We start from the raw sequence: 14,918 nt of genomic DNA, 5'->3' as shown, positions 1-14,918 counted from the left end.
CTCTCCTCTCTTCCTCTCCTCTCTCTCTCTCTCTCTCTCTCTCTCTCTCTCTCCTCTCTCTCCTCTTCTCCTCTCTTCTCTCTCTCCTCTCTCTTCTCTCTCTCTCTCTCTCTCTTTCTCTCTCTCTCTCTCCCTCTTTCTTTCTCTCTCCCTCTCTCTTTCTCCGTCTCCCACTCTCCTCTTTCATCGTCCCCCGCACCGTATACTTTACAGAACACGGCCGAGGCGATCTGCCGCCGCATCGGAGTCTTCAGCGAGACGGAGAGCACCGAGGGCATGTCGTACTCTGGTCGCGAGTTCGACGCGCTCAGCGTTCCGGAGCAGCACGCGGCCGTGTCGCGCGGGCGCCTCTTCTCGCGCGTCGAGCCCGCACACAAGTCGAAGATTGTCGACTTCCTGCAGATGGACGGCGAGATCACGGCCATGGTGCGTGAGAGCGACGACAGGTGGCGCTAGCGAGCGCGCGCAGTTGCAGTTGGTTTGCAGTCGATTTAATTGCGTTCGTGTTGTATAAGATTGCGAGTGCCGGACGTTTCTACTTCTGCCGCTGCAAAGATTGGTGAATTAAATAGAAACTGCGATTTTATCATAAATGGCATTTGCCATACCTTATCATAATTATATCTTTGGAAGAATACATTTTAATAATACGTTGTAATATGTAAGTTGCATTTATGTACGTCCTAGCGTATTGACCGTAAGGAGTCTGTCAATTAGAAGTCCCTCACGACCTCGTCGCTAATCTGATACGACTTCATTCATTCCCGGGGACAACATGCCCCCTCTCGCTCCTCCGACACATGATGACGGCCCACACCTCCACTGACGCTGATGCTCTCTTGTCGTCCCGCAGACCGGTGATGGTGTGAACGACGCTCCCGCGCTGAAGAAGGCCGAGATCGGTATCGCGATGGGTTCGGGAACGGCTGTCGCCAAGTCGGCGTCCGAGATGGTGCTTGCCGATGACAACTTTACGAGCATCGTCGCTGCCGTCGAGGAGGGCCGCGCCATCTACAACAACATGAAGCAGTTCATCCGCTACCTGATCTCATCCAACATCGGTGAGGTAGTGAGGTAAGTGTCATCATTCTCTCTCTCACTCTCTCTCACGTCCTCTCTCTCTCTCTCTCGGCAGCATCTTCCTGACGGCTGCGCTCGGCATGCCGGAAGCCCTCATCCCCGTCCAGCTGCTGTGGGTCAACCTGGTCACTGACGGCCTGCCGGCCACCGCCCTCGGCTTCAACCCGCCCGACCTCGACATCATGGAGAAACCGCCGCGCAGCCCCAAGGAGACCCTCATCTCCGGATGGCTGTTCTTCAGATACATGGCCATCGGCAGTAAGTAGCACAAGGGTCCGCGCGATCGCGGGTGTTCCCCGCCGCTCCTAAGATGCATGGCAGACCCATACTATGACACGACGACGTGACACGACGACGTGACACGACATGAGATTGCGTGTTTCGGCGTTGACGCGCGTTGACGCGAGACGTTGCGATAATCGAGAGTTCACAGAAGGTAGCGCCACTAGTCTGCTGCATGACGTGCATCTCATCGTCACATGTGGGGCGTTTACTTTGCCGTCATCTTCTACTACCCGTTTTAACTGTCCGCGTCTCTCTCTCATTACTCACATCTCGCGACCTGCGAGGCGACCTTTTGACCTGCGAGGCGACCTCTCGACCTGCGCGTTTACTTTGCCGTCAGCTTCTACTACCCGTTTTAACTGTGACACGATAATCAAGATGAGCGTCTGACGTGTTGCCGCTGTCGCGTTTCAGTGTACGTCGGCTCCGCCACCGTCGGATCGGCCGCCTGGTGGTACATGTTCTACCACAACGGCCCGAAGCTGAGCTACTTCCAGCTGACGCACCATCTGACCTGCCCGAACGAACCGGAGAACTTTGAGGGCATCGACTGCGAGGTGTTTGAGGACCCGCATCCGATGACGATGGCGCTGTCTGTGCTCGTCACCATCGAGATGCTGAACGCGTTGAACAGGTGAGTCCGCCGCGGTGTACCTGTCCTCGTCACCACACCTGTTCTCTGCTGTCTTTCCACTCGCGGCTGGTGGGACAGGAAATGTAAATTGTTTTTGGTCCTAAACTCACAGTGAGAACAGGAAAGGTAAATTGTTCCTGGTCCTAAACTCACAGTGAGAACAGGAAAGGTATATTGTTCCTGGTCCTAAACTCACAGTGAGAACAGGAAAGGTATATTGTTCCTGGTCCTAAACTCGCAGTGAGAACAGAAAAGGTATATTGTTCCTGATCCTAAACTCGCAGTGAGAACAGGAAATGTAAATTGTTCCTGGTCCTAAACTCGCAGTGAGAACAGGAAAGGTAAATTGTTCCTGGTCCTAAACTCGCAGTGAGAACAGAAAAGGTATATTGTTCCTGATCCTAAACTCGCAGTGCGAACAGGAAAGGTAAATTGTTCCCTTTGCTAAACTCGCAGAAAGAACAGGAAAAGTAAATTGTTCCTGGTCCTAAACTCGCAGTGCGAACAGGAAAGGTAAATATTATTGTTCCCTATCCGTAACTCAGAGAAAGCTAGGGCAAGAAAGGTCAATTAAACAGTGAAGAGACGGGGGTAGTGGTACGTGCATGCACATCTTGTGCGCAGCGTGTTGTGGCCTTGACAGCTTAAAGGGGGCTTATGTCGGGCTTGCGAGTCGACTCGACTGGAAGCAACTGGAAGCGATCGGCAGCGACTAGTTGCGTCCAGTTGCCCACTGTTTTATTCTGAGCAACTAGTGGCAGCCAGTCGCAGGCAGTCGCGTCGCAGTCGACCGACCTAAGCACTGCAGTCGCAGTGAATTGCAGCCAGTTGCTTCCAGTCGAGTCGGCTCGCAAGCCTGACATAAGCCCCCTTTTAGGGGTCGTTCACAATTATCAACATTTTCACCAGTGTACAAAGAGTACATTTTTTCGAGACCCCCTCTAATAAAGTGTACGAAGAAAGAAGTACGAAGACGGGTGGGGTACGTGCGTGCACATCGTGCGTGCGCTGCGTGTTGTGGCGTTGACGGGTTAACAACGTTGCTCTTCTGTCTCGCAGTCTGTCGGAGAACCAGTCGATGCTGGTGATGCCACCATGGATCAACCTATGGCTGCTGGGAGGCATCGCGCTCTCCATGGCTCTGCACTTCATGATCCTCTACATCGACGTCCTGTCCGTAAGTCGCACCAAGGCCATAATAAAACTGTACAGAATGTATACATCGTGGCGGCCTGCCGTCATCGGGCCATAATAAAAATATTGTTTGTTTGCCCTCACCGCCATTTAAAAAAAAAAAAAATTATTTCCCATTCTTTTTTTTTTAACAAATTGTATCACTGTACATTATATAAATCTGTAGGCAATACATTATATGTACCAAGCAAAAAAACATTCAACATAAAAGGTATCTCCACACAAGCACACCTGAGCATGTAGACACCATGCTGAATTTATAAAAAGACCCTCCTCAAACAAAAATTTAAGTCTACCTACCTACCCAAATTTACCCTCGGTCGGGTGAGGGCAAACAAAGATTTTTTTTAATTGTGGCCCAACCTTCTCTCAGCCTTCTCTAATCTCCTTTTCAGCCGCATTCAAATACACACTCATGATACATTTCTGAACGGCAATGCGCCGAGTAAGAGAAATTTGCATTCAAATAGTCTGCACCGCATCAGTCGATTATTCCAGCTTCTCTGCTGTGCTGTGTAATTCGTGCAATACTCCTCTTATACGTGCTGGAAGAGGTAAATCTCTGTCTAATCTCTAATTCTGTCTCTGCTTCGCTCTCTCGCCACAGGTGGTGTTCCAGATTTGCCCGCTGACGTTCGAGGAGTGGATGGCTGTGATGAAAATGTCCATACCCGTCATTCTAATGGACGAAGCGCTCAAGTTTATCGCGCGCAAGTTCACAGAAGGTAGCGCCACTAGTCTGCTGCATGACGCGCATCTCATCGTCATCATGTGGGGCGTTTACTTTGCCGTCATCTTCTACTACCCGTTTTAACTGTCCGCGTCTCTCTCTTTCTCTCTCTCTCTCTCGTTACTCACCTCTCGCGACCTGCGAGGCGACCTTTTGACCTGTGAGGCGACCTCTTGACCTGCGAGGCGACCTTTTTACCTGTGAGGCGACCTTTTGACCTGCAAGGCGACCTCTTCTCTTACTAACAAAATCTCTGCGGGGAACCGCGGGCGGTGAAGGGGCGATCCCGCCGATCTTCCGTCGACCTTGGGCGGCGCGCGTCTGCCCGGCCTCGCGTTGCTGCCCGTCGCAAACGGTCGGTCGTCACGGCAACCTTCGGCGTCAGACGTCGTCGCCGTCTATGCTATGTATATGTTGAATGCGCGAGTGCGTGGCGACTCGCTGTCGGTCGTCGTTGGCTGGAGAGAGGCGGAGAACAGGTCGCGTCATGGTGAACAACATCGATCTAACGTCGGTGCGTGGTCGGTCGGGAGCTATCATCCGAAGTTCGATTACCTGCGTGCGAACGAATTGTGTGTCCCGCAGTTGTATCCGTCATTGCCAAAGACCAGATGCCGCGTCGATCATTTTCGCGGTAGGGGTGTCCTCTTGAGCGATGGGTGGGAGTGATGAGTAGTTAGACTGACATTAAACTTTATAGTAGTAGCGTTGGCGGCAACGATCCTTAGCCGGGGTGTTAATTTTTCGCAGTTCTGAGAGCTGGGCAGTGGCCATCGCCGTGGTCGGTTGGTGCTTCTAGTAGGAGAATTGTGTTTCTGTATCGAGAGTGTGTTCAGACTCGTGGCTGTGCCTTAATTAATGTGTTTTGATTTCGAAATGCGCGTCTGATGATAGGAGGAAGAGGAGGAGGAGGAGGAGGTGGTGATACCGTGGCAGGGGGGGCCGGTTGCCAACGACATATCTGTATCTATTGTAAATACTACAGCATATATAGGCTGTGAAGGACAGCTAGCGCCACCTGTGGCCGTTCACGGGCTCGACTTTACGTGATTCAGTTATTTTAATGGCGCGTCATCTATTCTGTGTTGAAGCTGCCTTGTTCGCAGCCACCGGCGTGAAAACGGTAGCATAATTATTGCCTTGTTAAAGTCACATCGTAAAAAGTAGCCGCCGCCAACTGCGTATTCTCACATGTCACGCTGTTTTATCGTTTTTTACGCGATTTTAACCGATGGAAAAATCTAAATTAGTTGACCGCAGGGAGGAGGTGGTGTGGGAGCTAGGATGGGGCGATACCTCGCGGATCGTGTTAGAGGTTTTGGGTACAGCGACGCACCACAAAAACGCGTACATGTTGTTTTATTAGCAAGTGTCTCCTTGTCCTCTCCCCACCCACCCCTCACCAGCATGGCTACAATGTTCATTCCGGGTTCGCCCTCTTTAACTGTTCGTCGTACGTATAACCGCTTGATGTTGGTGTAACTTTGGCTTGAACTGACTTTATTTCCGCGCTGTAATTGCAATGTTGCCATTATCGGCGTACGTTGCTATGGTTACCGTGCTGTTTCATCTAACGCTGTAACACTAACCGCGACACATGGACACATGAGTGCTCTAACAATGTAGCTATACCACGCTTGCCGCCACACTGCTCTCAGTCCACGCGTGCTAATTCGTGTAGAATGTATTTATTCTAAAATTCTGTTTTTATATTAAAGATTTGTTCGTCGGCTGGATATTGGCTGTGTTTCTCGATTAATCATGCGAAGCTAGTAACATCATCAATACCCGCATGCATCTCAAAGTGTTTCCCTATCATTGTATCATTATCTAATTATCACACATTCGCTCTCTCTCTCTGTCTGTCTCTCTTGCTCGCTTTCTTTCACGTAAATACACACGTACGAACACACACGCACACGCACACGCACACGCACACGCACACGCACACGCACACGCACACACACACACACACGCGTGCGCGCACACACTCTCTAATTCTCTATCTATCTATCTATCTATCTATCTATCTGTCTATCTATCTATCTATCTATCTATCTATCTATCTGTCTGCCTGTCTGTCTATTAGTCTACTTCGCTATCTTTCTCTCTCTCTCTCGCTCCCTCTCTCTCTCTCTTATATATATATATATATATATATATATATATATATATAATTACTTACTTAATTGCTATTAATATTCTTGCCAATGCATCTGTGTAGATTTAGTTATTTTACAATTGTTTACAATGCTTATTCGGATTTCTTATCTCTTCTACTTGCTTCCTGGCTCTAATGCTAAATCTAAAGCTGAAATGTGGCGTGCGCGTAGTTTTAGTCTATAATTCTGACGTTTGCTCTTTTAATAGCTATTAGACGCTTTCTGTGTCAACGTCTTGTGTTAGCTGTCGCCAAAGTAGAGCCTAGCGTAGCCTTCTCTTCTTGTCTTTAGTTCGTTTCGTTTGAATCGTGTTTGATGCCATTTCCAGCACCGTCTACGGATGATATTCGACTCGAGAGGAGGTTTTAAGAACGGTATTCGTCGCCATCAGGCATTGATTTTACATCTCCCCTCCCCGTTTTTTGACACTTTCTCTCTAAAACGATGCCCGTCGGCTGAGTGTACGGCCGCTTATTCCCCCCTGCACACACACTCTCATATAATGATCTGCTCTGGATTTTGTTGTTGACACCGCCTGAGTTTTTTTGAGAAGATCTTGCATGACTGGCGGTCGGTGTGCTATTTGACCGGTGGCCAGCGACACACGCGCGTCTCACCCGGCCAATCGGCGATGTAGTAGTAGTCGTTGCTCCTACATTACACCGCTGATTGTATTCTAGCTTATAATTCTAATGCGTGCGTTGTGACTCGTTTCTTCTTCTTCTTCGTTCGATTTCATTAACAAATTAATTAAATAATAATTGTTTATTAATTGCGATTTTTACTAAACGTAATAAAGGCGTTTGTTATGCATACTTCGCTCGTGGCGGAACTCCGAATTCGGCGGGACGAATGCACGCGTCCGCGACACAACCCCCACGTACGTACGTGTGTATGCACACCTGTACTATCCTCATATACCTGTATTCTCTCGCACGATGGTATAGACGTGTAGGACAACACGTCAGGGCCGTAGCTACCATTAGGCAATAGGAGGCAAATGCCTCCTACAAAATTTCTCAACAAAAAAATATTAACCGGGCCCCATACCCCATGCCCTATTGGCTCGCTTCGCTCCTTGTTCTTTAACTCGCAACATTTGCCTCCTACAAAATTTATCTCTGGCTACGGCCCTGCAACACGTTACACCGTTACAACGTTACAGACGCAGGTGATCGAAGGTTACTGGGGAGTGAACGTGATTACGGTAACGGCCGTCTGCGCGCGTGTAGCAGCAATCCACCCTAAATACAACTGCTGCTGCTGCTGCTGTCCTGCTAACCTAGCGGTGCAGCGCGTGTCAGGACCCCCCCCCCCCCATTGTTGCCACGCGCGCCGCAGGAAATGTCACCTAATAGCGGACTGTAGCGGCGCTGCGTGGCGTGTGAACCTTAAGGGGGAGCCTAGAACTATGGGACTAGGTTGAGGTAATAATAAATTAATAACTAATAATAATAATAATAATAATTAATAACTAACACCTGCTCGTATCGTGTTCTATCTTACATATACTACGTCACATTCACATACCCTCCATATTTAGTGCCTCGTGACGTCATCGGGTAGCAACAGGCGGTGCTAATACACTGCTGTCTACGTGCGGCGCTGGATGATTCCACAGCGTCTACCCCTGCGCGTCTATGTGTGTGGTAAACCCCTAGCATGCATATAATCAAGGATATATCATCGTTGAATAATGATGCGAGAAAGGTGTGGTTAGGGGGCATGGTAGGTATGGGCTAGTAATTTGGGTAGGGGATACGGTACTAGAGGAACAAGGGGATAACATTTGAATGTAGGGGATACGCTATTAGAGAAAATGGACGTGCCAATAATGAGTGATAAGGGCTACACCGCTGGAGGGATATAATATTAATTGCGGGAAGGTTAGCAATAATTTTAGAGGTTATTACGCTATTGTTTATGTAGGGGTGTAGGAAACTCGTACCGTACAGAAGACGGGGGTACCAAAAGAAAACGGGATACTGATAGAAAGTAGGGGGGTACTGATGGAGAAATTGGATTGAAACACCGTTGGAGAGTCGTAAGGACTAGCCGAGTTAAAACAAAGCGTGGCCGGTTGATAATTACCTATACTTACTAATTAGATTCACTAATTACGTATAACACACGCCGACGACCACAATAGAATCCAGACGAGACGATCGTGAGCGCCCCCTGGTGACGGCATTGACCTATCGTGCGGCGTGCCTCATTCGTCGTTCTTCTATCACGTTCTTCTAATCGCGTTTCGCCACCTTTTCTCTGAGAGTGGCTCGATCTCCCTTGCGCTTCACGTTCGTAGGTAGCGAGGCACGTTCTCACTGTCGTCGTGAATAGGAAGCTGATGACGGTGTGTAAGTAGGTAGCTGAAGTCGTTGAGGCGCTGTGTTTCGCGTGCGCGCGTGTCGCGGGTATATTGCTGTCTTGGCCGAGGTGGCTGAGCGGTCAGGCGAGGTTTGCTTGTTATAAAACGCCACCCGTGCGGAAGCTTCTATAGCCATATAGCTAATCCGCGCACGCACAACCCCTCACATGCACGCGGCGCGTTGACGTCACACATTGAGCTGTATCACACTAATCACTGTTGTCACACCGTCCGGGTCACGGCTCCATATTCTCTTACCATTATAACGGCGACTACGGCGATGGATATCCACACATAACGTGAAGAGTGGACAGACCAGTAGAGAAGGCAATACCCTCTATATATCTTTCTCTCTGCAGCTCGCCGCAGCGTGCTGCTGCGGATAGTTACGTGTCTAACATAGGCGTTGCATGGGCATGGAACAGAGATATCATCACGTAACAGGGGTCTTGACTCGCTCCGGCCTGTGTGTCGGTGTGAGATGATGGCACGCTGTGATAATGAGCGCGTGTGCGAGTTGGTTTGCTGTGCAGTGTGTGCGCGCGCGCGCGCGCGCGTGTGTGTGTGTGTGTGTGCGTGTGTGTGTGTGTGTGTCTATCTCTCTCTCTCTCTCTACGGTAGGCAGTTATTGGCTGCTAGAAGGTAATCAGCCTGTCGATAGATGTCTTCGTAACCTGTCGATAGATGTCTTCGTAACATGTCGATAGATGTCACCACCGTCGGTCATCCCCCCCCGGATGTGTCCCCCCCGTCAATACTTAATTTGTTTGATTTAATGTCGCGGTTGCAGAAATTGCAACGTTTTATAAGCTGATGCTTCTCTCGTTTCATTCTTATATATTCATCCGGTAATAGTCGTTTCAGAAGCCGCCTTTCCCCCAGCGGCGTGCGCCGCATGGGGGAAGGGGGTCATTGCTTGTGCGGTCGCTTGGTCTCTTTGTAACATTCACGGTCGCTACCGGCGCTGGTGACATCATCTGACGTTACGTAAGACGTAGCCGCGCCCGTCCCGCCACCTAACGGTCGGTTGCTGCAACGAGAATGCTGCTTATCCACACATTAACACACCGATGACTTTCTATTTTGCCTGCCATTCCGCTACCCTGGACTCCTCAGTAATGCGCCATGTACAGAACCCGTACCACGAAGGTAAGCCAGCCGTTCACTGTGCTGTCCGTGTGAGAGTATATACGTAGTAGCTACGTGACGTCACATAGCCGCGCATGGTTCCATGTTGTCGTAGAGAGGTGCAGTCGACGTCGTAATAATAAGCCTGTTGTTGTTCATATTACAATTATTGTTAGTATTATTATTATTAGTAGTAGTAGTAGTAATGCTGTCGCTTGTCGTGGGCCCTAGTCTAGAAGACATGTCTCACAATACTTCATGTCTACAATACAATATACAATAGGTCATGTGTTCTAGACTAGCTCCCTTGTCGTGCACGTTGTCACGCTGTAGTACGTAACACGAATAGAAGACGAAGAGAGGAAGCGGAGGAGGAGGATGAGTGATTCTGAAGGGTATCGTGGAGGGGGGACGAAGATGGTGTCATAACTACAAAATAAAGGGTAAAATTGCTGTCCGGTATTTGGCTTGGATTCGGGACATTTTCCATTGGGTTTCAGTATTAACTTTCTGCTAGGTACAGGCTCTAGTTTGACCAAAACTTAACATACAGGTAGATAAAGAATAGCGATTTAGTACACCCCTTACGATCTTTTTAGTGTTACACCAAAGCAACTTTGTCTTAAGACTCCCGGGCTCTGACTCCCCTAGTGCATGCTCTCTGGGCTGTTCGTAAGGTAGACGTAGTTAGGATAGCTTGATTTCCACGGGTCCTAACCATTCTTCGGAGCAGTGAAAAAAATACACGGGGGTTCGAGGCGATTTAGCCCCCGAAATGCCAAAAAGAACCCCGGAAATTTGCATAGTTTAGTTGCATTGAGTTCAATGCAAATCAAATTTTAGCGTGCTATTTTCATGCACGCGAGCTTGAAAAGTAGCCCCCGAAAAATAAATTTTAATTTTTTCCCTGCTTTGGAGTCGGACTGCCATTTTACGCAGGAAACCAGCGAAGTTAGCATTACTGGTCCTGCCAGTTGAGTTATTAGACCCATAACCGGTGGTGATCTAGGGGGGGGGTTACGTCTTCTGTGTTATTTGGTTAACTGTTGATCATCTTCAAAATAATAGCATTTTGTCTTCTGAGCGTTATACTACGGCGTACCCTCCCACGTCCCTCATCGTCTCTGATTGGCGTAACCTGCAGCGCGTGTGTGCGCATGCGTAGTCGCCGTCGCCTCCTGCATGTCGTGACGTAACGATAGCTGTGACGTCACGGTCGTCGGCTGACCAGCATGTTTATTATGGGATACGCAGTTGTAGGCGGACTAACATGAACGACAGCATGCTCCGGTTTGACCACTTACGCGCAAACAAATGAAATACATGAACATGCATCTGATCACCTGTCGTCTGCCAGGGCGTCTCGTCTCTCACGTCACGGGAGAAGCAAATGCACTTCGTCACTGCCCTATAGTTTTTACCCCTACGTTTCCGTCTCCCCCCATGCACTAATTTATTATATCTGTGTCGTTCGTGCGTCGATTTGTCCATAGATATATTCAAACATATATTCAACATTATATTCAACATATATTCACAATTAGATGGCGTCTTGTTTTAAAAATGTGGCGCTGCTGATGCCCCCTAGCGCCCTCTACCTACCCGGCGTACATGCTGGTTCCGCGAATGCGCGTGTGTATGCACGCTAGCTTCGCGCATGCGCGTGCCATGTGTCATCTTCTCGTCGGCGTATATTTTAGTAGGTGGCGTCGTTTTATTAGCAGCATGTTTTTGAATAGGTTTCGTGTCGGTGTGTGAACACTCACGAGTTTTTTGCCACGATATGATGTCGATATCGCGTTCGCTAGTTCGCGTAATAGACGTGGGACCGCCTAAATGTGTTCATTAATATTCAGCATTATCCTACAGTCGCGAGAGCGGGCTGGAGGTTCGGATGGCAAAACTCGCGTGTGTGCATCGCCGAATTTAGACGTTGTGTTGGGGGAGGGGGGGTGCTATAGGCATCAGCGCTAGTCGTATAGGAGTGGTAGTAGAAGTTGTGTGTTTGGTACGAATTTTTGTTTAGCTGGCTTTTATGCAGCCGTTGGCTGCCTATAGTCCATCCGGCATAGTTGCTTAGTGCGTCTGGGTGTTTTGGGAGGTTGGCGTAGGTCAGTCGTTACATTTCATAATGATGTCACTCGTGTTGAATGACGTATGTGACCACGATATCATAGTGATGTCTACTTGTTGTAGGTGGAGTCGACTCTGATGTTGTTGCTTTTACAAATCACGTGCGTGCGTGCGTGCGCGTGTATATGTGCGCGCACGTGTGTGTGTGTGTGTGTGTGTGTGTGTGTGTGTGTGTGTGTGTGTGTGTGTGTGTCTGTGTGTGTGTGTGTGCGTGCGTGCGTGCGTGCGTGTGTGTGTGTGAGAAAGCGTTCGGGTGTTGTGCATATATTTATAGTATATTCGTGCGCGTAAGCTGTGTTGTATACTTTGTGTATTTTTTTACATGAATCGCATATTTTGTTCTCGTTTCGTTTATGACGAAGCGCACGTGTTACTGTACGCGCGTGCATGTCGACTCTTGCGGGTCCGCGTAATTTGAAGCTAAGACAGCTCACACCTGCTCGAATGATTCGTTTCTTTTCAGCCGGGTATCGCTCTCGTATTTCATCGTACATGCCTTCCATCGGGGTGGGGGCAGTAACTTGGTGACAGAGGGGGGCAGTAACTTGGTGACAGAGGGGGCAGTAACTTGGTGACATAGGGGGACAGTAACTTGGTGACAGTAGCAGTAGCGCGTACGTCGGGTATTGCTTAGTTGCTTATATGTACGCCTCACTTTCTTACATCGTGTTTTATTCTTCTCCTCTCTTGCAGCTCCGACCGCTAGGGAGCTGACACTTGACCGCTACATGGGACCGAGGGCCTCCATGGCGTATCAAGCCGGTCAGTTCGATTCGCTGAGACCAGGACAACCCAGGTGGTAGACAACCCACCGACGCATCGAGGCATCGAGCCCAATAAACCCCCTCCCCTCCCACTCGCAACGCAGACACACACTTACATCAAACAGTACTGCTCCCCACCCCACCCCTTAAACTCATGCAAGCATCCGCGTTAAAATCCCCCACCCCCCCGCTGCAACGACAGATTTCGAAATGGCCACCGCCGCTGCCGCTGCCGCCCAACGTCGTTGTCGTAGTTATGGAGCGGGGCAACCCGCCCTCCGGCATTGCCTCCGCTCTGTCGACAAACCCGGCCCTTCCCCCCGTCCTACGGCCCAGGATTGCCGACATTTATGTTTAACTGTTGAGGAAGGTGCTGCAATCGCGAACATAGCCACAGACGCGTGCATGCGTGCGTGCGTGCGTGCGTGCGTTCCCGGCGCCGCCGGGTCCGGTAGGGGGTGTGCCGACGCCAGGGGGCGCCGGAGGTTGGCGCGCGGCCGAGCAGCATCGGCGCCGGAGTACCCTCCCCCCACTCGCGCGCGTGCGAGGGTAGCCGGGGCACGGAGCTCTGTGTCGCGCGTCCCCTCCCCCTCCCCCCCGCGGCTGCCCACCCACCACCACACACCATCCCAGCAGCAGTTTTCTGTCCGTGCCCCAGCTAAGGTGCCACGCGAGGTAGATGATGACGTCATTAGGGAGATCGTGTGACGCGGAAACGAGACGCACAAGTGTGGGAGGGCCGCCTCCGCCGCCGCCGCCGCTGCCGCTGCCGGCTCTGTTAGGTGCATATGTCAGACATGAGAGAGAGAGAGAAGAGAGCGAGAGAGAGAGAGAAGGAGTGCCTTGGCGCTGTCTTAGATGGAGAACGACAGCCATGTAACAGATAGAGCCACGTTAGTTAGCAATGCGCGCCACTCGCCACGATAAACCCTTGCGAACAAAGAGAGAAGCAGCGATAAGAGACGCGGAGATCGAAACGCGAGCTATAGGGGGATGCGAGTGGCACGCAGGGCAGTAAGCTGTGATTGTAGTAGGGCAGTAGCTGTGACCTCGGCAGGTGAGAAGGTCGCCACCAGAGGGAGCCTCGAACGGGCACGCAGAAAACTGCTGTAGGAAGCCAGTTGAAAATGTCCTTTGTAAATAGAGAATTTTTACTTTCGTGTGTGAAAAGAGCATGCATAACTAATAAATAAATAAATAAATAAATAGGCTATGAGTAATAAACAGGAAAAACGCAATGTGTGTGAGAAGAGAGAAAAAGGCTAGGTTTTACCGCGCGTTGCCATATGCTGCTTGTAGTAGAGATATTATTGCTGGACGTCGATAGGCGTGGTTTTATACAGGCTAGGCTTCAGCCATCCTTAACTTATTCCGTGGATTCAGTGATTATACGCATGAGAAGTGTGGTTTGTGTGTATCGCAGATTTGTTTCTGTACAGGTGTTGATGCAATATATACGGCATTTTTTCATCTCTTTATCATGGTGTATTAGCAAGATATTAATGTTAACTATCGATGACATCTTCGCGCACCGGCGCGCCCTCTGGAGGCGGCGCTGCGGTCGCGTTACCATGGCGCCCGTCTCCGTGGGCGCGGGCGGAGAGTGATCACGTGCGCCGAGTAGCAGACGCCGCACGCGTGCGTGTAAGCGCCCCGTGCGCGCGCACTGTCACCCTGCGACGCGTGCGCACACACCCCGTCAACACTCAACCGAATGCCAAATGAAAAATCCTATTCGAAGATGTGCCATTCGTCTACTGTTGAAGGTATGCGACTTCACTGGAGAGTTTTCACCGGCCGTTTTTTCCCCTCTTTATACACCCTCTGTCGACCTCAGCCAGGTCTCGCTGTCTCTCGCTCCCTCTAGTGGACGAGTTCGTTACTTCTGTAGATATAGATTTTAATATGTAATTATGATATGATTTATCATCATTATTAAGATATTGAAAGTCGAGAGCTGAGGTGTACATACCAGAGCCATTGTTCTGTGCACTGTACGTGTTATGAAAGAAAATGGCATCTCTCATATCTACAGAGATAAGAGCGCCCTGCAGCGGATGAAACTGGCGGCTGTTGGGCGTTTCATAGGCAGGAATAGTTCATTTCACATGTCATTGTTACGATGGTTACCATGTCACTGAGACAACAATTGAGAGATGGTTCAGGTGATAAGAATCTCGTTATATGAACAGGTACCATTATGAACTGTTTCACATGGTTTTGTTACATTTTAAAAACCCTACAATAAATGTTGGAAAAATTAACGTTGGGAAATTTCGTTGTCGTTTTGTGCCTGTTTGTGTTGCCTGATCACCGAGTTACCGCAATATGTGTATGTATGATAGATAGCCCAATCTACAATTACACCCATCTATCACATATATATATATAGGCCTATATATATATATATATATATATATATACTATATATATATATATA

General features: G+C 49.5%; 3 protein-coding genes across 3 annotated transcripts in view; 2 read left to right on the top strand and 1 right to left on the bottom strand.

Moving 5' to 3' along the window:
* Positions 1 to 1,078, top strand: part of LOC106821118 (calcium-transporting ATPase sarcoplasmic/endoplasmic reticulum type-like) — a 14,835-nt gene extending 13,757 nt beyond the window's left edge. The window contains exons 7-8 of the mRNA XM_014825794.1: positions 214 to 426; positions 854 to 1,078. Coding sequence (XP_014681280.1) covers positions 214 to 426; positions 854 to 1,078 — 438 coding nt within the window. The remainder of the gene's footprint in view (positions 1 to 213; positions 427 to 853) is intronic.
* Positions 1,079 to 1,160: 82 nt separating this feature from the next.
* On the top strand, positions 1,161 to 4,007 carry LOC106821117 (calcium-transporting ATPase sarcoplasmic/endoplasmic reticulum type-like). The gene is made up of 5 exons (XM_014825792.1): positions 1,161 to 1,338; positions 1,780 to 1,999; positions 2,456 to 2,512; positions 3,059 to 3,176; positions 3,801 to 4,007. The coding sequence occupies exons 1-5, from the start codon at positions 1,161 to 1,163 to the stop codon at positions 4,005 to 4,007; spliced, it is 780 nt and encodes a 259-aa protein (XP_014681278.1).
* Positions 4,008 to 7,210: 3,203 nt separating this feature from the next.
* LOC106821116 (neutrophil collagenase-like) overlaps positions 7,211 to 14,918 on the bottom strand; it is a 17,853-nt gene continuing 10,145 nt past the window's right edge. The window contains exon 6 of the mRNA XM_014825791.1: positions 7,211 to 7,218. Coding sequence (XP_014681277.1) covers positions 7,211 to 7,218 — 8 coding nt within the window. The remainder of the gene's footprint in view (positions 7,219 to 14,918) is intronic.

The sequence above is a fragment of the Priapulus caudatus genome, unplaced genomic scaffold, assembly GCF_000485595.1.
Source record: "Priapulus caudatus unplaced genomic scaffold, Priapulus_caudatus-5.0.1 Scaffold59, whole genome shotgun sequence".
Taxonomy (NCBI): Eukaryota; Metazoa; Priapulida; class Priapulimorpha; order Priapulimorphida; family Priapulidae; genus Priapulus; species Priapulus caudatus.
This window is presented reverse-complemented; position numbering and strand designations above follow the sequence as displayed.